Source organism: Platichthys flesus, chromosome 4 (assembly GCF_949316205.1).
Source record: "Platichthys flesus chromosome 4, fPlaFle2.1, whole genome shotgun sequence".
NCBI classification, from domain to species: Eukaryota; Metazoa; Chordata; class Actinopteri; order Pleuronectiformes; family Pleuronectidae; genus Platichthys; species Platichthys flesus.
The window spans coordinates 11,425,911-11,447,484 of record NC_084948.1 but is presented as its reverse complement, the minus strand read 5'-3'; the positions used below and the strand labels follow the sequence as shown (position 1 = coordinate 11,447,484).

General features: G+C 41.6%; 1 protein-coding gene across 2 annotated transcripts in view; it reads right to left on the bottom strand.

The window, feature by feature from the left end:
* LOC133951801 (cGMP-inhibited 3',5'-cyclic phosphodiesterase 3A-like) overlaps positions 1-11,360 on the bottom strand; it is a 46,562-nt gene extending 35,202 nt beyond the window's left edge. The window contains exon 1 of one of the 2 annotated variants that reach the window (XM_062385977.1): positions 10,418-11,360. In XM_062385977.1, coding sequence (XP_062241961.1) covers positions 10,418-11,347 — 930 coding nt within the window. In that variant the 5' untranslated portion in view covers positions 11,348-11,360. The remainder of the gene's footprint in view (positions 1-10,417) is intronic. The other variant, XM_062385978.1, reaches the window with a different exon arrangement.
* Between the last annotated feature and the right edge of the window lie 10,214 nt (positions 11,361-21,574).

Here is a 21,574-nt window from a genome sequence, read left to right as displayed (position 1 = left end):
ACACTCCTGTGCCTTTACTCTTTATATGAGATGAGAATACCTTTTTTAAAGTTGTATCAGTCTAATATACTTCGAAGCTAATTGAATTATATGGAAAAATTGGTAAAAACTGGTGAATTAGAACAAAGTAAGAAAATTTGCCTGTTTTGGAAAAGAGGTTTCATTTCATTAAACCCATCAGAAGCAAAGTAACATTTTGTTATCTTATCCATCATTTCATCGTCCACTCCCTCATCATTATAACGTCTTCAGACCCAGTTTCAGAGGAACAGGTTCACCACAGTCTCTCTGGTGAAATAGTTTCTGCTCCCAGTGATTCTCAACAGATAACAGCAGGTAAAGACACTTTTTATATTTTTATATCCAGATGAGACCATGAGTGAATTTATTGTCTCTAAACACAGGCGACCCCCTGGCAATTAGCCGCTCCATGTACGTCATCAATGTGTGTCTGCAGCACGTGTGTGTGTGTGTGTGTGTGTGTGTGTGTGACGTGTATGTGTGCATTATGAGGGATAATGGAAGGGAAAAACACTCCCAGATGCATGTGATGCAATTATACCCTTGATTATCTGATTGGGTAATCTACAGGCAGGCTGGAAGCGTCCAAGACAAACACACTGTCGGCAGACTGTTGACCGAGTGTAAACCACTAACTAGGACACACAGACACACAGACACACACACACACTGCTGTATTTGAGTTTGCTCAACGATGCATAGATATAGCGAACATCAAACAGAAATTCTGTGAGAAGACCAGCAGTTATTTGAACTCATCACAATTATTTATTTTTTCCGGACATGTACTCAAATAAATATTATATAATGTATTAAATTATGTGTGTGAATGTGTGAGAACAATGATGCTTGATTGGGGCAGTGATCTAATCCACAATGACATCCCAACACGATCTGAATAGAGGTTCCACTTTATGGGGACACAGCTCGTCTGGGAGATTCTCCAAGGTCAGGCTCACGGTGTGTGTGCATGTGCGTGCATGTGTGTGTGTATGAGTGTGTCTGTTTGTGTGTGTGTGTGTCCTCACATCAATGAGTAAAGAAAAGGGAAGTGGCTCAGTATTAATCTCACCAGAGAGACATTTGAGGCAAAGAATTGGTAAATAAAAATAAATAAAATTGAAGATCAGTTGAAAATCCCTATTTATGACGAGCACAGCAGAGTAGAAGTTAAATATCTTTTTTAATTCTCTTTGAAAAGACATCAAATTATCTTAAAATAAACTTTTGATGCTTTTACACATTTATCTATGATCACATGAGACTTGTAAAATGAGCTGGGTGTGAATATTTTTATGAAATACTGACAGCTGTGGGTCATATCAGATGTACTGTTTGGTGGGAAGTGTTTATAGCTGCACTCCCAAACTAAATATACTGTCATATATTGCTCTTATTTTGACAGTCCATTTTAGCAAATAGCCCCTTTGAATCCAAGTCATTTGTCTCAGCTTTGCAGCTTAATGACACTTACAATTCTCACTTCACTGAGCCGAGGTGAATGATATTCAAAAAATAACATTGTGACAGATTCTGCAATAATAAAAATAATCATATTTTACTAACAGCCTGACCATCGGTTGGCTGATAAAATTGGGCGATATGAGCCTACCACAGACATATCAGTATCTGTTAATGTTTGCTGATATGAAAACTTGTATTTTCTTAATTCATGGTCTATATATATGGTTGTATTTATGTGATACCTTTAGAATTAACCTATAAAATATCAAACCTCAATTACATGTATTTGTCATATGGGTTTGATAACGACATCCTATTTTTTTTTTGCCTCTAACATCAATACCAAACCAGCATCTTTAAATAATCTCTGTTTCACCACTCTGTTTATATTGGCATGTTGTGAAATATTTGATATTTTTCAAATAATTGCAGCTGTGTACTCTACTTGGGCACATTGTGATTTTCATGTGTTGTGAATCAATAACATCACTTATCTATTCGGAGGATGTGTGGAAAAATGATTGAAACAGAACTCAAGAGCTAAATTCAGAATTAATAAGAACAGTAACGGTCAGAGGATCACACTGCGACACTGTGGAGCAGCTCTCAGGTATGTCAGGTCAGTGGGTAGGAACTAAGTCTACAGACACAGCTGGGGAATGCCAGGTCACTCCTGCATAAAATACAGTTTAAAAATATTTCCTCTTATTCCAAACAGCACATGCTCCACAACAGACGACAGCAAAGTTGGGGAATCCCTATTTTCAATTTCCCATAAAACCTTGAATTCACAAATAAAGGCAGTCCGAGCAGCACCGTTTATAACTCTCCTGTGCTGATAGTCCATCACATTGGTGAGAGTGTTTACTGTGGTGAGAGAGGAGCAGACAGACAGACCTATGGACACATCCAGATTCTGCTCGTCCATGCTGCCCCTTGCCCAGCCCAACCGGCCCCTCTCCCCTCCCGCTTCTCACCAGGCATATTTTGGAGCTAAAACACGCCATTGACTCCAGTAACAAGGCGTTCCTTGTCCAAGGCCACCAAACCTCATGTGGACAGCTCGCAGAGACGCCACTGTGTGTGTGTCGGCGTGAGTGTCCAGGTATTCCTTGTGTTGTGGGGGACTTAAATCTGTCCACATAGTCACATTATGGGGACTTGTCTTCTTCATGGGGATAAGGTGAAGATGTTTTAAGGTTAGGGTGAGATGATTGTGAGGAAAGGTTTAGATGCATATGCCTCAAGGAAATGAATTCCAGTCAATGTAATGTCCTCTCAAGTCATGGAAACATGACTGTTGGTGTGTGTGAGTATATGAGCACGTGTATACAGTAGTGGCCCAGTCCAGGTTCAAAGGATTTGCTGTTGCCTTTCAGCAGCAGCCATGACGATTACTCTCACACACACTTCCTTTTTTTCCTTTCCCCGGGCCTCTCTACTCTCTCTGTGGGAGCATATGGCAAAAAGCCATATTCACATTATGAGGACACCAACACACACAAATACACAAACACACACACACTTTCTGTCGCACAAACCATATGCGATCGACACACACTTGCTTCCACAGTGTGCGGGTCCATGTGTGAGCTGGGAGCGATGGTTAGTTGGAGGCTGAACACAGGGAGCAGATAGTTGTCCTTTCACCATCAACACTTCTGCTGTGCTTGGCAGCAAACCTCCTCTAACTCCCCGTCTCTTCCTCACCCTCCCCAACAAATCGTTCAGCACTCTCTTATCCCCCTCCTCCTCTCTCTCCCTCCCTCTCTTTCATGCAGTAGCTACTGCAATAGGTCCCCTCGAGCTACATAGCCCCCCCCCCCCCCCCCCTTCTCTCCTTCTCTCACACACAAGCATTTGGCTATCTGACTGCAGCTTTGGGACTGGATGCAGCCTGTGCTAATGTCAGTGTGTTCTTTTCTTTCAATAACTTTTTAAAGACCCATCTTTCCTCATCTCAGCGTCTGTCACTCCGTCTTCTACCTTTGCTGTTTCTTCTCCTTCTCCCTCTGGATGAAACGATCCATTCATAAAAGGCTACAGCTGCACATGTGGTGACGCACATCCAAATTCCAACCTCGTTCTCCTTTTTCTGTGCTCCACATTACCCGTCACTTTATCTATTTCTAAATATTAATCATTTTATTATCTTTCTCAAGCTATAAACAATCAAGACTCCCTGAGAGCAGGACAACTGATATTTGATCCGATTAAGCTCTGCTGCTTTTGCCCTATGATTGAATTTGCATTCAATGTATTTACATTTACATTGAATGAACTTATAATCCCTTTAAGTCCTTACTTCTCTGAGTGGAGTGTATATATAATGTGCAGTACATTATACTTACCTGCTATTTGTTATATATTTGGTTAAGTTTAGTTCCTTATGCCTACTTTGAACTAGAGATGTTTACATACCGATACTGAATCAGAAATACCTCTGACACTGCAGAAAATTGTTAAATTACATGATTTAAGAAAATACAGAAATTATCTAATCTAGTGTTTGATGGTAAAATATATATATATATATGCAATACAATATTATAAATAATGTTAACTTCTCTGTCTAACTGATTTGTCTAACATAACCGTACTTTACTTGCACTGATAGATTTATATTTAGTTGTCGAGTATATGCGGGTTTGCGCCATCCAGTATATCACAAACCTTTCTGGTAAAACGTTGTAAAAACCTGATATTATTATCTATTTTCCAAACATATTAACAATATTCTCCATCATCTCCGTGCAGGTATAATAACCCTGGAGGCCGCTCGGAGTCAGATCCTGTAACTCTGGCACAGGGAACAGGTTGTGTGTCTCCCAGGGAATGAATGTGCGTCAATGGAAGAATGTGGGCCTTCCCTCAAATAGATTCCAGAGCACATGTTTCTGCTTTAAAACCGGCCTCGCTCCCTCCTTCTCACCTCCCGCCTGACACAGATACTGTATATGATGATGAGGTGGTAGAGGTTACGCAACACGGTGTTCAAGGTCTGACCTCCATTTTCCAAACGAGAAGAGGAAACAAACTTGTGTCACATCACTCAGGCTGGTGCGTCAACGTGGTGCGATGTAGTGCACACTATCTATTTTGTCGGTCTTGTAGTGGCAGTTGTGTCTTGAACGATTTGCACTGTGTGTTAGGGTGGAAGAGAAAGCTGCATGGTGTAACGTCCTACAACAAATCGCTTTCCGATTTTTTTTTTAGACGTTCTATTTATGGACGTCGTTATCTCGGAGCGAGTGCTTTTCAATTGCATGTGACCCCGAAAAAAACAAAACATGAGCAGAGGCCTCCCCCCCCAAACTCTCCATCCCTCAAAGACCCCGGCTGAAAGACAAACAACTTCTGTCACAACACAAGGCCTCTGTGTGGAGTCAGGCCAAGCAAGTGAAATTCAGGTCCAAATCCTTGAATATTAACACTCAAGACAATATGTTAGTGAGGAAACTTTTGTTAATTCAACAACAGCTCATTTGTTCTACACAATATCACAGCAGCAAAACACTAATTCCCATTCACCTTCAGAAAGAGAAGGAACAAAATAAAAGCATGCAGAGAAGCCAGTGATATGTTCCAGCTTACAGTTCAGCAGAGTGCCTGTCTTGCCTCTGGCACTGGAGGCTGCACCAGCCTGCTTCATAAATACTGCACACACTGACGCCTGATGAAAACCCCCCACTCCTCTCAGGTACAACTGCACTCTGGAGAGCGTCTTTATCGACAGTATGGATCAACAGTACCTGTACAAAGTGTCCATGTTTGTGTCAGGGAGACACTTTGCGAGAGAGACGAGGTGAAGGAGGGACAGAGAGAGAGAGAGACAATGTGAGTAATTGATTTGACTAATTTGTTAAATGCCTTGAAATGTCTGCGCTGTGGTACCTAATGAGAATAGAGAAAGGTCAGGTTCCAAAATAGTATATTACAGTTTCGGACTCCGCTGAAAAAGAGTGAGTGTGTGTTCATTCAAAGGTAGACTCTGCAGCCGTAGTAGGAGGAACAAGGAAAATGTTCAATATATCATTTCATACTGGATTTATTGACTTTGAGCACCTGATCAATGCAGACTGGGGCTGTGTCCCAGTTTGTCACTGACAAGCAGGTGAAGTGTTTTATAACTTTATTTCCCACAATAAGTAAAAGCAAAGAAATGCATGGGCCAAAGTAATGTACACATTCAATTATGCAATTTCCTAATAGCAATACGTAGTGAACTAGAGTAGCACTCAGTAGAGGGCATACCTCTGCCAGGGCCCAACACTCCACATCGCTCACACACACATTCCAGTCCCCTGATTATTTTCATCACGATCCAGGAGGACTTCTTTTTGTGACAATCATGTGCAGGACTTTGGCAGAGCTCTGACCAGTGAGTGCCATTCTAGTTACTAATATAATTATTAGACTCCATTGTTTATTATTTGCATTACTGTTATCATGATCAGAATTACTATGGTAGGTATAACAACCAGTCAGACTTTGCTTATCAGTATCCCAACTGTGTCTGCGGTTACTCTCCTTTATCTCTCCCCATTTCTCTCGTCTCTCCCTCAACCCTATTATAAGGTCTAGACCGAGATATGTACGTCGTGATTTGGCACAATACAAATAAAAAAGAACTGAAAAAGTGAAAATGTTGCACGCATCCATTTCCAAACAGAGATTTATCTCTGAACAGCTTTTTAGCATCATTTTAATGTTTGCTTCTTCTTGTGTCCTTTCAGACTTTTATTGTTTTGGCTCCTGCCCACCACTGTTGTCAACTCTGTGCAGCTGCAGCAGGCAACAGCTTTCAACACACAGGCTCTGACAAAGTACAGTATATTATGATGCACCGACAGGAAATGAAAGGACAGAACTTACGGCAAAAAACTACGATCACCCATTATTTTGCATATCAGCACACTTTGTTAATGTATATACTATGAACGTCTTTATACTTATAACTACACTCAATAATAGAAGGACATCTATAAATTGGGTAGAAGTTGTAGTGTTTGTTTATGTTATAGTAGCACTTTTTTGGCTCCAAAAGTAAAATCCATTTGTTTGTATTTCTACTTCCCTCCTACTGGTCCCAGAGATCACACAGCAACGCCACAGGAGGACACGCTGTCCTCAGCATCTGGTCAACTGTGAGATTCTTTTAATGTTAAATTTCTCATCACTGCTGTTCCACACATGACAGGGTGGAATGGCTAATGGAGCCATTCTAACAGTTCAGTTCACCCACTAACTCAGCGTTCCCTAGATACCAGTTAGCAATGACCAACCAGGCATGGAGGGTTGGATGTGGGTTCGGCTTGAGTTTCCAAATGAGGGACTTAAATTTGTGAGACGGGACAAAATGTGTGGTTCCACATCGGGGCACTTGATGGGGCCCTCGCTGGCTCAGAGTCAGAACAATCTCAGGTAAACTGTGGTTCTAATGGGAACACTCATTTCAGGCTTACAGAGCAGAATCGATGGGAATGGCTATTGGTATAATCAATGAGAATGATTATACCTTAAATAGAATCATTCTAAGAGTGACTTTATTTAAAGAGTTAAGTGGAAGGGGACACATTTATGTTACAACACAAAAAATATATTTAAATCACATCTTTTTCTAAGCTGCACTACATGAGTTTGGTAGTTTTGGTAGTGTTGAGCCAAATACTAATCTGGATCTAGTGAATAAAGTTTTATTTTATAAGGGATCTGTTGGGCCTTGGTGAAGGTATCTGCTCTACACCCCGAAAAATAAAAAATTACAAAAACATAAATTAAATCTTAAGTAAAACATTTTAGGAACAATAAATTGCTTTGTGTGAAGGCTAGTGTGCAAGTACACAAGGTTGTGTGAGGTGTCTGTACCTCTGAGTGTTTTTCCTGTCAACTACAGTTACTCCACAAATCACAAGGAGAGAAGTTATGAGCCATTTAATTACTGCTATTCAGGTTTTCTTTTTTCTGTTTTCCAGGGTTGGCGTTTTTATTATTACATGTCATTTAGCTGACACTTTTATCTTTTAACTTACATACATTTTTTTTTAGAACACTCATCATTTTTATGAGGGGCCATCTAGGGGTTCAGTATCTTGCCAAGGACACTTAGGCATGCAGATGGGATAGAGTGGGATTCGAACCGGCAACCTTCTTGTTGCAAAGCACCCGCTCTATCCCCTAGGCCACGCTCTCCCCACGTTAGCGTTCCAGCTAAGACATATTGTACATGACCATGACTCACCCACTATGATTACCATTAATCTCCACTGCACATACATATGTATACATCCCCAAACATTGGCTCTCATGTGGCAGTAACATCAGCAGCTTTTCTATAACTCCCCCAACGTCTCGTGGTTTTATCTCCGGCTGTCGCTAGAGGGCATGAGCAGAGTTTGGGGCAAGAGAACAACCTTCAGCAGAGGAGACGTCCATGGACATGAAGGGATGAGTTTCAACCGTCAAAACTCAGACCTTAAATCATTTCTGAAAAAATATGTTGATAATGACATGCTAGCTGCCAGGACCGCAGTGAGAGAGAGAAAAGAAACCTGCCCTGGAAAAAATCCCAGTGGTTGGTTCATATCATTTATAATTTGAATTACCAAATAAAACTTTAAGTAACTGCATTTTGGTTAATACTATTGAGCATTACTATACAGCATTAACCCAAGTTAGCAACAGTCTCCCACTACAGGAGCAGCGTGCAACATAGCTTTTGTTTGCTTCAATGAAAACATGGCAGAAGACAGCGACCGTGTTCCAGAGATTTTTCAGTCCTTCTAAACAGAGTTTAGTCTGAAGTGTGGTCGTATTTTGGATTTATAAGACAGCTCAGGGAAACTGGACCAATGTCACCCTGTCTACAGCACATACAGACAGAGAATTACTGCGAAAGGGGGTAACACTTACGGGCATAAATAAAAAAGCTCAACGCACGGTGCCCCATTGATTCAGGTTTGGAGAAAACATTATGATTTATATGTCTAACTTCCTAATAGCTCATAGTAAAATAATAAACTATAAACTAAAGCTAACAGTGTTAGCTCATGTTAAAACACAACACGTTGTGCTGCTGTAGTTGCCTATTGCACACGTCACATAGTTCAGTCAACCAAACAACATGTTTTGTTTATTTAAATCTGACAGTTGTTGAAATATTTGTGCATGTGCTCCACTGTGTTATCACTCTTTGTGTGTCTGCGAGTTGTACATGAGGTGATTTAATCCACACAAATGCAATGAGTGGATGTAAAATAATAATCATAATTTTTACAGCATCTATCAATAACAATATTGTGATGATACTGATAACCATCATTAGTAGTTGTGTAATTCAATACATGCGAAAAACACACATTCCACTCTCTGTGATAATAACAAGATTATTAACGTTATCTTCTTTGTTTCTTTTCCGGCTTCATCTGATGCATTATAACGTGTTCTTGATTCTGCATTTGTTGTGCATATAATAAAAAAATGTTTATTGAACACTATTCATTAAACAAACCGATATATGTTTGGCGTGCCGTTAAACGATCACGAATGAAACACAGTGAAAAGCATTTGACAGGTGGATGCTTTAATATGCACACTCTCACAGTTACATTTTTGAGTCAGAACATGAAGGAAATAATGTAGATTCCGAAATAATCCTGAACAGTGTAATGTTTAAAGTGTGTAATAGTGTGTTAAAAGGCTGAAATCAGTACCTATTTCGTAAAGTCCCACCAATATATTGTTTGGCCAATATCAACAACCGATATTGGCATAGCCATGGGTATCTGTATATAAACGCAAATATGAAACTTTTTTTAAATATATATATATATGTATATATATAAAGATGCTTAGGATAATTTTTAAATTGTGAAATTACATAATACATTGAGCTCAAACAGAAGAGAAAAGATGCTTTGTAACAAATTTGGTGACTAAATCAAATTTACATTTGTTAGGGGCATAAACTACCATCTCCGCTACAAATGGATCAATATAGCCAGCAAGAGTAAACATACCCTTTATTTATTTATAAAGAATTGATGTTTTGACATTGGATTCTAAGGCTGGAGTCTGCATTAGCCCCGATAATCCAGTATAGTTTGGATTATATTGGGATGTGAACATCTGAAGTCTGTTAAAAAGCAAAGATGTGCCTCAAGCTCCAAAAGGACCCATTCAACCCATAAACGAGGAACACCATCCACCTCATGCACACATGTAGGGTCACATCCAGCTAAAAGTCCTCTCATTCTATGGTGTCTAAATATATATATATACATTTCCACAGTAGAGCAACAACAGAGAGATATATGCAACATAATTATTCACACCCCCTCTTTCCACTGCAGTGATCTTTAAGCTCAACACGCCATGAGGTTATTATAAATACGGTCACAGTTGAATATAATGTGGCTCCATTATATGTAAGTTTGGGAACACGTGCGCCACGCCACTGGCCAGCACCCTGATAAACACAGAGGCTTTCAAAATATTTAGATCTGACCTCACACCGTTGCAGACACACACACACACACACACACTTAGGCGATCACGGGACACACTGTAACTTGGCATGCTAAGTGCACCTTCCATTTGCTTATCAGCAGCACAAACACAGCGCACGGCACGGTGGTGATGACCAAACCAACAGCAGTGTTTGCACGGAGCGCATGTTGCAATACTGGACCAGTGCTGGGTCCAAGAGGCTGTAGAAGTGGGCCTGTAGCGCAAACAAACCATTACCATCATCACAATAAAGCGTGATGGCTACCAGCTCTATTAGAACATCAGGAGTCGACGCGCGTAAAGCTGCCACACATGCCATCAGACACGGAGGAACCCAGAGGCCCGCAGTGTGTAGAAAGGTCACAATCACAGCTGTAACGGAACCTTCCCCGTGTCCAGATGTGCAAACTTGGACATATCTTACCTGGTCCCGCGGAATGCATGGCAGCGAAGTCCTGCGGTGGGACTTGCTGTTGTTGTGACCATGAGCAATCATTTCCGAGGCCGCTATGGAGCTGGACCTCCGTCTCCTTTTGAAGACAGGGATGTCCTCCTCCTTCGCCCCGGTCACAGAGCCACAGCACCCCGTCCCGCTGGTCCCTGGGGCCGGCAGAAGCCGGTCAGCATACCGCGCAAGCAAAAACCCCAGCAGCCCCAGCAGGTAGGCCAGGTAGGGTCTCCAGCTGGCCCGGACCCTGCTCAGAGAGACGAGGGACACGGCCCGGATGACGCTGACGAAGACGAGGATCGACACTCCCTGACCCAGCCGGACGACCAGCAGAGCCCCGCTGCCCAGGCAGCCGAGGACTACCAGGGTCGCGGGGAGGGACAGCAGCTTCTCTTCGGCGCCGCGCAGGAGCGACTGCGCCGCTGCTTCGCCCAAGTGGCACAGCGCTAACAAGAAGAGCGCGGTGCGGACCAGCACGCCGCAGCGGATCAGACACAGTCCGACCCAGAAAAAGGCACATACGAGGCTGAAAACCGGGGAGACGCAGTGACACACAGTCAACAGCAGCTCCAGTGCGCAGCCCGCCGCGGAGTGAAGACCGGAGCCGGAGCCGCTGCTATTTCCTCTGCTGCTGCTGCTGCTGCTGCTGCTGCTGCCTGCATCCCAGTCGACCAATGTGAGCAGCAGAGCGAGAATAACGGAGACTGAGGCGACGCACGCCGCAGACGACAATCTTCTTCTGCAAGTCCATGCCACGGCGAGTCTCAGCCACGACTGGCTCCCTGCGTCCTGCTGCAGCGAGGTGACACATGTCCTCACGTAGCCGTTGCGCTCCAACGCCGCCCGGGGATATTTTTCATGTGCGCTCCTTGATGAACCTCTGTGGCCGTCCGCCTCCAAGGCCATGGCTGTGTCACTCAGGTGGAACTTAGCGCTGACCGTCCCGGGGAAACAATGGGCTACAGTTTCTGAGTGGATGTCTACCTGTTCCACCTGTATTTTCCCATGTTGGTGCGTGTGTCCGTGCGCCACTTGCACAAAAATACCCCCCAAGTGATGCTCAGCCTGCAGAACACGACCTGAAGAAGTGTTAACACTGCTAAATGAGGTGGTTCACAACTTTTCTTGAAGTTCTGTTTCTCAGAACTTCTCCATCACATTCGGTCAGAGATTGAAAAAGTCAACCAGTGAACCAAAAAAAAAACAACCCCTGGCGTTTCAAACATCTAGGCCACTGCCTGCACTCTCTCTCACCCTCTCTCACTCTCTCACTCTCTCTCCCCTCCCACCATAGACACCATGGTTCCTTCCTCCCTCACGTTTCAGCTCTTCCCCGTGTCTCTGTGTTCATTCGAAGCCTGGATGTGACTCAGTTCTCGGTGGATGGATGCCCATGTTTATATGAACCTTTCCTGGCTTGTGCTGGAAGACAGAGCAGCCTTATTAACTGCAGTAATCCTGTCATACACAGCTCTGTGTAAATATTACCATGGGCTTAAAATGGAATAACCTGTCAAACAACTTTTAAACAATATCATTTATCAGTCTTGAGTGCACATGTTAAGGACACGTTAAGGGGACATGAATGGATTTTTTATTTAGGCCCGTGCATAACATATTCAATGCCAAGGTGAGGTTAGGAGACTTCAGTCACTTTCCTGCCTGCATAGAAAAAAAGAAAATTGTTGGAGAAACAAAAAATAAGTTGGTATAACACACAAATCAGTTTTTTCAAGTTATAGCTAATATTTGTGTAAATATAACCAATTCACTTTAAAGCTTCAGTGTGTAGAATTTAGAGACATCTAGTGGCGAAGTTGCACATTGCAGCTGAATACCCCTCACCTCACCCTCCCCTTCCAAACATGAAAAATAACCTGTGGCAGCCTTCAGTTCTCATAAAAACTCAAAAGGTGTTCAGTTTTTCCAGTTTGGGCTTCTGTAAAAAAACATGGCAGCCTCCATAGAAAGAACCAGCATCTGATGTAAATATAAAGTATTTAAATATAAAGGGCCCATTCTAGGGTAAAGAAAGCAAAAATGCGTACAATTTGGAAGAAACCCACTAGTGAAAACATCACTGGGATTATTATATAATCAATGTCAATAGATCCTTATTACCTAAATCTTACACACTGCGCCTTTGCAGTGCACTCAAGATTCTTCATTGTCATATGCACATAAACAGGTGTCGCGTCATACAGTCAAATGATTACCCTTGCTTCCTAATATAATATATTCAAATATTCATATATACACAAATTATCATTTATATATTCAAAAAACAACAGCACTTATTTTGTGCAAAGAGCAGCCGCATCAGACTTGTACAGTAGCAGCAGGATCGTGAGGATAACATTTTTGATCATGAATTTTTAATATGCCCTTCCAAAACAAACAAAGGCAGAAACGAACAAACAACAAAAAGCTGAATTTAGCTCTGGCAATAATCATCTCGCTACTCATAATTTTTTTATTTCCTGGATTAAAATCCTTAAATCACATCATCCTCTTCCACCCATGTGGCAGATTGCACGGTCGAGGACCAGTTAGCAGCCTTCACCTGCTTGCCCTAGATTTTATGAGAGGATTTCAAAAAGGACGCGACTCGGTCACATAAAGCCATTTCAAGTCCTTCATCTAATTCAACTAAATTATATAAATTGGTTCTCTGAAAAGAAGCAAAGTATTCAAGAGCTTTGCTCTGTCTGAATCTGAAAACAATCTGTCTAAACATCTGTCCAATAGATCAGCCACAGTTTGTTTCGTTTATATGCATCAGACTTTTATGAGGTGTCTTCTCTCCCCCCATTATCAATTTGAGTTATGATATAACATAAGAGCTGTGTTTTATTACAGTGGTGTTACCCAACATGGGTAGTGCAATCAGGGCGTAAATCTCATATTTCAGTCATCCCATCAAAATGGACAGTGGAAATGTGCCAGTAAATGATTTCTACATTTATATTTAATCTGCCGTTTGGATGTCAGAGGGGCTGACGGTGGACATCGCTTTTACTTCATGTTATTTGATTACTTCCTATGTAGTCAAGTAAATAGATACAATAATAGAATAGAGTCAATGACCAACTGTACATCTATCACTTGGCTGTGATGTGGTCCAATATGGCGACCCGCAGGCGCACTATAAGGGAACGGCTTCAGTCTGTGGCCAGCAGGGTTCAGTCCTGTCATGGCTGTACATCACCCTATAAACACCCTATAAATCACATCTGGCAAAGGTAGCCGTGATAATAGCATTCTTTGCCCTTTGCCCTTGGAGACGTTGTCCAGGCACACTCCTCCAGTTGTTATGAGGAAGTGTTGTAACAGTGTCATCTATCATTGTGAAGTTGTTGAAGAGAACTGGATGTTTGTGTGTGTGTCACGGTTGGCTCTCATCAGGTTATCTGTTAGAGGCTGCTTACACAACCACTCTTGAACATCCTGACTGTATACATATACTGTCGTTCTGCTTTATGTTCTGACGTGTCGGGGGGGACGACGGGCCTTCTTCACAACGTGTTCCTGTATAGGCCTGTGTCACGTCTGTCGCATATTACAGATCATACTGTAATGCTGTGTAATCTGATGCTGTTTTGTTCATGTACAAATTGTTATGAATAAATGTCGAAAGCCATTCAACCCATATCACTTTATACCGAGTACTAATCCTGTGCCTCTGAGTCAATTGTTCATTTATCATGGTTAATATTTGTCAGAAATCACATATTTTAGTATTTTCTCTTCCTCTGAAGTAGTTTAGATGCATATAAATAAACCATATATTTTACTGTAGAGGCAGCACTGTGTGTTTGGACCAAAGAGAGGAAGATCTGAGCAGGTAGAGAACAACTTAACAGCAACTGAAAATAAAAAAGATATGACAATTTATATTTTGTTGCAAGTCTTCATTCAAATGTCTAAAAACACTGAGACCTAGGTTATTTTGTTAACTTGTGTCCAAGGTGTTTCCAACAATGTTCAAATTCCAAATTTGTTTCATTTTTCATTTTCTCTGCGCAATGTCAGTATATCCACTGGTTAACCTGTCCCTTTCTGCTGTAACTTCCAAGGCAAAAGATGTATAATGAAGGAAAACACACTGTTAGCCAGTTAGCTAGTCAGCAGTTCTCCCCTTCCTCTGTATGTATCAGTCACTCATTATGGATCAGTGTGACTCATTGCCCATTTGCTGCATAATGTGGCACAATTTGAATACATGAACACATCAGTGAACCTGATTTGTGCCTGAGTCGTGTCAGGTAGCTTTTCATCAGCTAATGGTGGTGAAGACAACAACTCCCATGATTCCATGCTGCTTCACGGGATCATCACACAGGTCTTTGGTTGTAAACATTTATTTTATGCCTGGTTTTAATTAAGTCTTCATCTCACAGTTAGTGTTTGTGTATTACAATTACAATAGGTACAATGAAGAGCACAAAACATTATAAAACAGCCAGTATTTTCAAAACACTGCCAGGGGTGACTCATGATAATGGCTTTTTTTGTTTTTGTTGTGGAGGACTAATTAGCTTTGTCGTGGTTTACTAAGACCTCAGGGCTCTGAAGGTTCAGCACGCACAGAGAGGTGCGAGAGACGAAGCACGATTTAAGACCTGAAAAATAACATCCACAGCACAGAGGTCTCCTCCTCTCCTCTCATCTCCTTTCTTTCTCCTCTTCCTCATTCTCCTCTCATCTCCGCCATTTAAATTTATGAGGAACAGTAAAAAGTTGTAAAGGACAAATCATGTCAATTCAAGCAAACATCCGTTTTCAATGAGTCAGAAATTACCAGCTGTCTCTCACACTTACACACTCGAACATACCCATGTAGGATTTATTGTCATACACTCCACTGACACCTCTCAGTGTTTTATTTCTTGTAGGTGAAAATGTAAACAGAGCATGTCAACGCTTTTGGTTCATTGCCAAGTCGCACACAAGAGTACAGTTTGCACCCTCATCCTGCTCTAAGTGTTCTTGAGTAAACTTCTGCTTTTCAGACATCATGGGATGTGTTTCTGTTGTCATAACCTTTTTGGATAATGGCAATTTCAACTATCCATCATGTTCTGACACACCGAGAGACGTCATTGCCTCGTTGTTTGGCAGCCAGAGACAACAGACTGCCCGTGCTTGTGCCTATTAAAGGAGAACACAGGCTGCTGCCCTGTGTGTGTTTGCGCACGCACACACTCTGTATGTATATCGGTGCCACAGTGTGTGAATGTGAGGAGAGAGGAAGGACTGTGGAGCAGCGAGGTGACTGTTCTTCCCTCTGCCGCTCCGTGTTTTTTGCCAAACACCAGAAATGTTATTTGAAGGTGCTCCAGCTCAGAGGGGGGAAACTCTTTACGTTCTCCCGTAGCTTTCTCCTGTTTTAGTTGCAGCAGCATATTCACACTGAGGAGAGCCTGTACTCCAAGGACAAATGACTCACCGCTCGAAACAATGCATACCGAATTAGTGATGTCCGTGGATGTCACATAAACAGCTAAATTTGATCAAATGAAGGGCTCAGAAGGCTTGTAAAACCTTCCAAGAGGAAAAAAAAGTATGAGTGTTCAGTATTTGTTTTTGTGTGTGTGGAGCATAGAATCTCCAATACCCCCAAAGATCCATTTCTTGAAGCATCTCTGGCAGAGAGAGCCCAAAATCAAGATCATGAATATATAATTGATAAACAGTAGCATGTGTGATGACAAGGGTAAAAGTCAAGGATTTTTACAGTCAGCCACAATGATGCAATAATATTATGGTTGCAATCGTCATTACATTAAACTCTTACCAATTTATGTTTTAAAGCAGGAAAATGAAATTATCACTGAATCTTAACGACATTCTAAATAAACCCCCAAAGTAATTTCAGAGGATTGACGATAAAAAGTAATCTGGCAGTGAGATAATTTTAAGAAATTTGATTTAACAAGTTGTTTATTATTATTAATGAGTTACTTACATTGACTGATTTGCAAATTATGTGGGAACCATTGGAATGCCTCAGAGTTAGCTCATTAGTATTACCTGAGATCTGTTACACAAAAGCAAAATTCATTGATACATAACATGTCTACAAGAGTAAATGGCGATAAATAATTTCAGAGGGACATCAAGAGGGAAAAGTTACATTTATTTACATAAATATTATATTTTAGATATTCAGATACTGTATGCACATTGTTATGTCCACCAGAGGTCATGTCGTATAAATCTTAATATTTTCATTTCCAGCCATAACCCTAGGACCATATTGGAAATAAATGTTTTTCACTTAAACATCTCGTCCCTTTCATTTTCCAGCCAACCAACCGACCCAGCGACCGACCAACCAACCAACCAGCCGACAGACCGACCGACCCACCGACCGACCAACACACCCACCCACCAATTCACTAACCAACCCATCAACATTTAATCTGATGGACATGCTTAGCTAAACAAGAAAATATAATTATTACAAAACACCTTTTTTAACCGTGTCTCTCATATGATGGCTGGCAAAGACTGCACCAGATCCTGTTTGTTTCTACCCATCTAGGTTAAATCTTCAACATCCACTTATCAGTACAATGATATGGATCATATAGCTCAAATACTCTTATCTTTATTTGTGTGTGTGTGTGTGTGTGTGTGTGTGTGTGTGTGTGTGTGTGTGTGTGTGTGTGTGTGTGTGTGTGTGTGTGTGTGTGTGTGTGTGTGTGTGTGTGTGTGTGTGTGTGTGCGCGCGTGCGTGCGTGTGTGTGTATGATAGATGGGAAGAACAAAATTATATTGTGATCGTAAAATATGCACTTAAATGTTCCTGTATCCTGCTCCCCAGTTTTACAAGGAGGAAAAACTCTTGGCATAAAATCTGTGACATGAGTAGAAAAGCTGCAGCATCGTCTGCTCAATCACTTCTTTCAAACTGAAAGAGGCGTCCAGTCTGATACAAGTGTGGGTCCTAGATTTCATCAGAGCAGATCAGGAAATTCAACCAAACCAAAGTCAGTCCATGTTGGTCGAACTTGAAAGAGTCTCTTTACTTGGAACCAGGATGGCTTTACGTCAGCAGCATGATAAGCTGTCTGCTAACCCTTGAGGAATCTATGGATAAAAATCCTGCTAATCAGGAGCTGAGATAGCGGCCTGCGTGTGTGTGTGTGTGCGTGTGCGCGTGCGCATGCGTGTGTGTGTCACTTTAACTCAGGTAGTCAAAAGGCCTGGGAACAGGAAAGGGCCAGCCTGTGAAAAATGTTGTGCACTTCCATGTTTGCCATTGTAAATTATAGTAGCTATGTGTGCCTGTAGGTATATAGCATGTTTTATGCAGTGTTATACGCACATGTGTAATATATAAATAGGATATAAAGGATGTGGTTACAGTATGAGTAATAACCGGCTCCTTTACTTGTATAATACCATGAGACCTCACAGGGACAGAAAATAAGAAAGTTGTGCACCTGTGCTTCACCACCGGCCTGAGTCCAATTTATTTGCACGCGTTTTCTCCGTCCTTGTGCGTCCCCCATTTCACATCTGACACCTCTGAATGACCCTCTCGCTGTATGTGTGTCCAACCATCTGCAAACCACTCATGAAAGCAAAGAAGTGGCTACGCATTCTTCTGTGCTTCACGAATCCCACAACAAACAGAGCAAAGATTAGGCCTAACCTGGTGTAACTGCTTCAGTGGTTTTATATGAAGAGATACAAGGTGCTGTCTACGGAAAAATACCAGTACATTATATAGAAAGGCCTGATTTTATGAATATTTGATATTGTCTGCCAGCTAATATGTAAAGTGCAAGACAGTTGATGAGGCTGCTGAGGAGTCAGTCGTTTTGTGTGGGAGTAGCAGACTGTTTAAAATTTGTTGATATTTGAATTAGTTTACTAAATGAATGTTGTAGTGGGTTATGAGCAGAGTCTTACTTGAATCTGTAAAACACATGAATTTAAGATGTTTTGAAGTCAGATTAAAGTCAGATCCAAGTAAGTAGTTGATGTTAAAATGACAAATACTCTTAATTGTCTATCCAGCTAGAAAAGCTTTTGAGCCTTAATGTAGTTGTTGCATTGCATGTAAAATTAGAGTAGCTATATTTAGCGTTTTCAGATTTCCTTCTCTCATTAATGTTGTATAAAGGTTTTTTCTGTGTGTAAAGGTCTGCAAAAGTGACATCAAAATGTCCCATAATTGCACAAGCACAGCCTTGCACGTGCTCTAAGCCATGCAGCTAAAGTGAGAGCGAAGGCTGACAATTCCTACGTGCTCTAGAAGCAGTTAACCAATCACAACAGAGTGCGTCAGCGAGCCAATCAGAGCAAACTGGGCTTTATCGGAAGGAAGGGCTTAAAGAGACAGGGGATAAAAGTGCTGTACTGAAAAGAGGAGCTGCGGAAATGAACAGTATGAGGAAAGACATTGTCTCCTTTTGCAAGAAAACGTATTTTTAAGATGCCTTTGAGTGACATGGGTTTTTATTTCACTGAAGTTTGGTATCATGAGAGCAGAGCTGCTGGTGTGCATGGGTTCTGTACATGTACATGCTTTGTGTGTTCATCCGTAGACACACACAGCTGTTTATGAGTCCACCTCATAGTGGGCAGGATGATACATTTCTTTCATGATTTGATCAGACAGAACAGGGCAGCACCAGAGCGCCTGCTTGTACCACAAGTACTTCATATAAATTAAATGTATGGCCATGCAAGCATGTAAGCATATGTCAAAGCCACTTATGTGCTAATCCTGCTTACACACACGCATACACTCACACACACCTGGAATTGACGTCATAACAAAGAGCAGTCAGCCGCGCATCCCTACATAATTCATTATTATTACAAAATCAGATATGAGCAATACATTGCATTGCCTCCATTAATATGTTAATTGGATACTTTTGCATTTGTGTGTTCGAGCCCAATATAAAAAATCTCAATTTTGGTTAATGTGTGCTTGGATGGAGACGAGACAGGAAGGAGAGAGGAAGAGAGGAGGAGGAGGAGGGACAGTATTCACAGGCCATTTGTGTTTGTGTGTATTTATGTGTGCAACTCCAAGAGCCTCTTGTTGTCCTTCAGACAAGTGTCCCATCCAGTGTGAGTCGTTCTTTGCTTTTGAACCTTATGCTAATACTCTATTTATACCTTTCTGCTATTCACAATAATGTTTTGTTTGTTGTTTGTCTCACTACAACACATGTCACTGTGTGTGGGCAGATGATTATTGTCAGTACTTACCTAATCTGTAGTTTCAACGTACTTTGTGCGTCACAGTAACATTAGGAAACATAGAGTCTTTGCAGTTATTATAGAGGTAAAAGTTCCCAAGGACAAGCTGATTGAAACAAGTCAATGTCCTGACAACACAAGTCAAAAATAGGTCATAAAATGGTTGTGACTAGGGTTTGGTACAACTACATAGAGTACGGCTATAGGTCAAATCAAACCAGTGAAGCAACGCATGAATTGTTAAAGCTGAAATATTCATCAATACGATCATACCTACTTGGAAATTAAATCTCTCCTTACATCTGGTCTCAGGAGTTCTGTCCCATAAAGGATCTGATTTTGCGTGTTCAAATCCATCCTTTCTATATCTGTACCACGTACATGTTGAGGGACATGGGGAGGCACACCCTGGACACACCTACACTCAATTCAAAGTCTACATTTACCCTTATCTCCATCTGCACGCCTTTGAACTGTGGGTGGAAGCCAGAGTAGCCAGAGAAAACTCAAGTGGAACCAATATTTCTAATTTACTGTCCACTCGTTGGGACAGCAGGGCATTTTTTAATTAAGCTAGCTTGACTAATAGCTAATACCCATTGTATCTTACATTTTTGTGTGTGCGACTTTTTCTCATTGACAAAATGTGGGGGGGTTTCAAGTAGAGGAGAGAGCGGAACTAATAATAATAATAATCAGGATCTAACCTAGAATCTTTGCTCACTACAGACGGAGTGTCCATCCTGACTACTCATTTACCTTCATGTGTTCGGGATATAATGGTTCCTCTGCAGCTACTGCATTGGATATATAGGTGTGCATACTATGTTAGCAGGTTACCAGGCACCTCAATATCAAACCTTGCATTCCAGATGCTAAAGACATCCTTGATAGTATCAGTGAGCAGCTTTTTGTTCTCATTGCAGAACTGGCTGTACCAGCTTCATTCCAGTTGCCTTATTGAAATTATCCTTTCATCTGTTTTTTGTTTTTCATTATTACATTTTAAGGGGTTTTCTTACGACTCGATACAGTGTCATTATATTGCACGGAAGCCCAAAGAGCCGTGTAAACATTTGACCCATGAGCGTCGAGCTGGTTGACAGAGAAGGTGGAAGGAAGCAGGTGCAAGACATTCAAAGAAGGAGAGAGAGCCTGTGGGGCCAGTGAAGGTAATGTAATCGTGCCAAGCTTGATAATCGTCAAACCAGCTCTCTATCCCTGACAGCCTCCCTTACACAGAGCTCAAGCACTGACACATATATACTCATACGCACAGTGATAATTACTACCACTGATCACCTCATCTTAAATACAATATTCATCCAGTCTTGAAGTGGGGCAAGTGGATGGTAATATATTCTAATTACCAATGGCTGACTTGTTCAGTCATGAAGAGCAATACAGTAGATTCTCCAAATGAATTGTTCCCCCATCTTGTAAATAAGGTGTCTACTGAAAATAACATGACGAAAACACAGCATGCAGCCGCATCCTCACCGCGCAAAGACCAAGTGCTGAAATGAAGATGTACTTGGAAAGACATGCAAAGACACTTGTACATGACACATGTATGCATGGGTGCACCTGCTCGTACAGAAACGCCAGATCAAAAAAAACATACAGCCAGCAACAACACACACAAACGCGTGCACACACTCAGCGGAAACTGGAGATGCAGAATTAATACAAACAGCTCCTGCTCCAGGATCAGAATCAGCCGAGGGCGTAGATGCTAAACGTCTGACTTTCTGTAACAATTATCCTTACAGGGAGTGACGGCATGTGTGTATTATTTTGTGTAAATGTACTCAAGTCGGGTGGGTGGGGATTATATTTTCATGCAACATTCATCCTCGCTCAAAAGGCCCAGACCTCACATCCCTGCTGATCTGACCATTACTG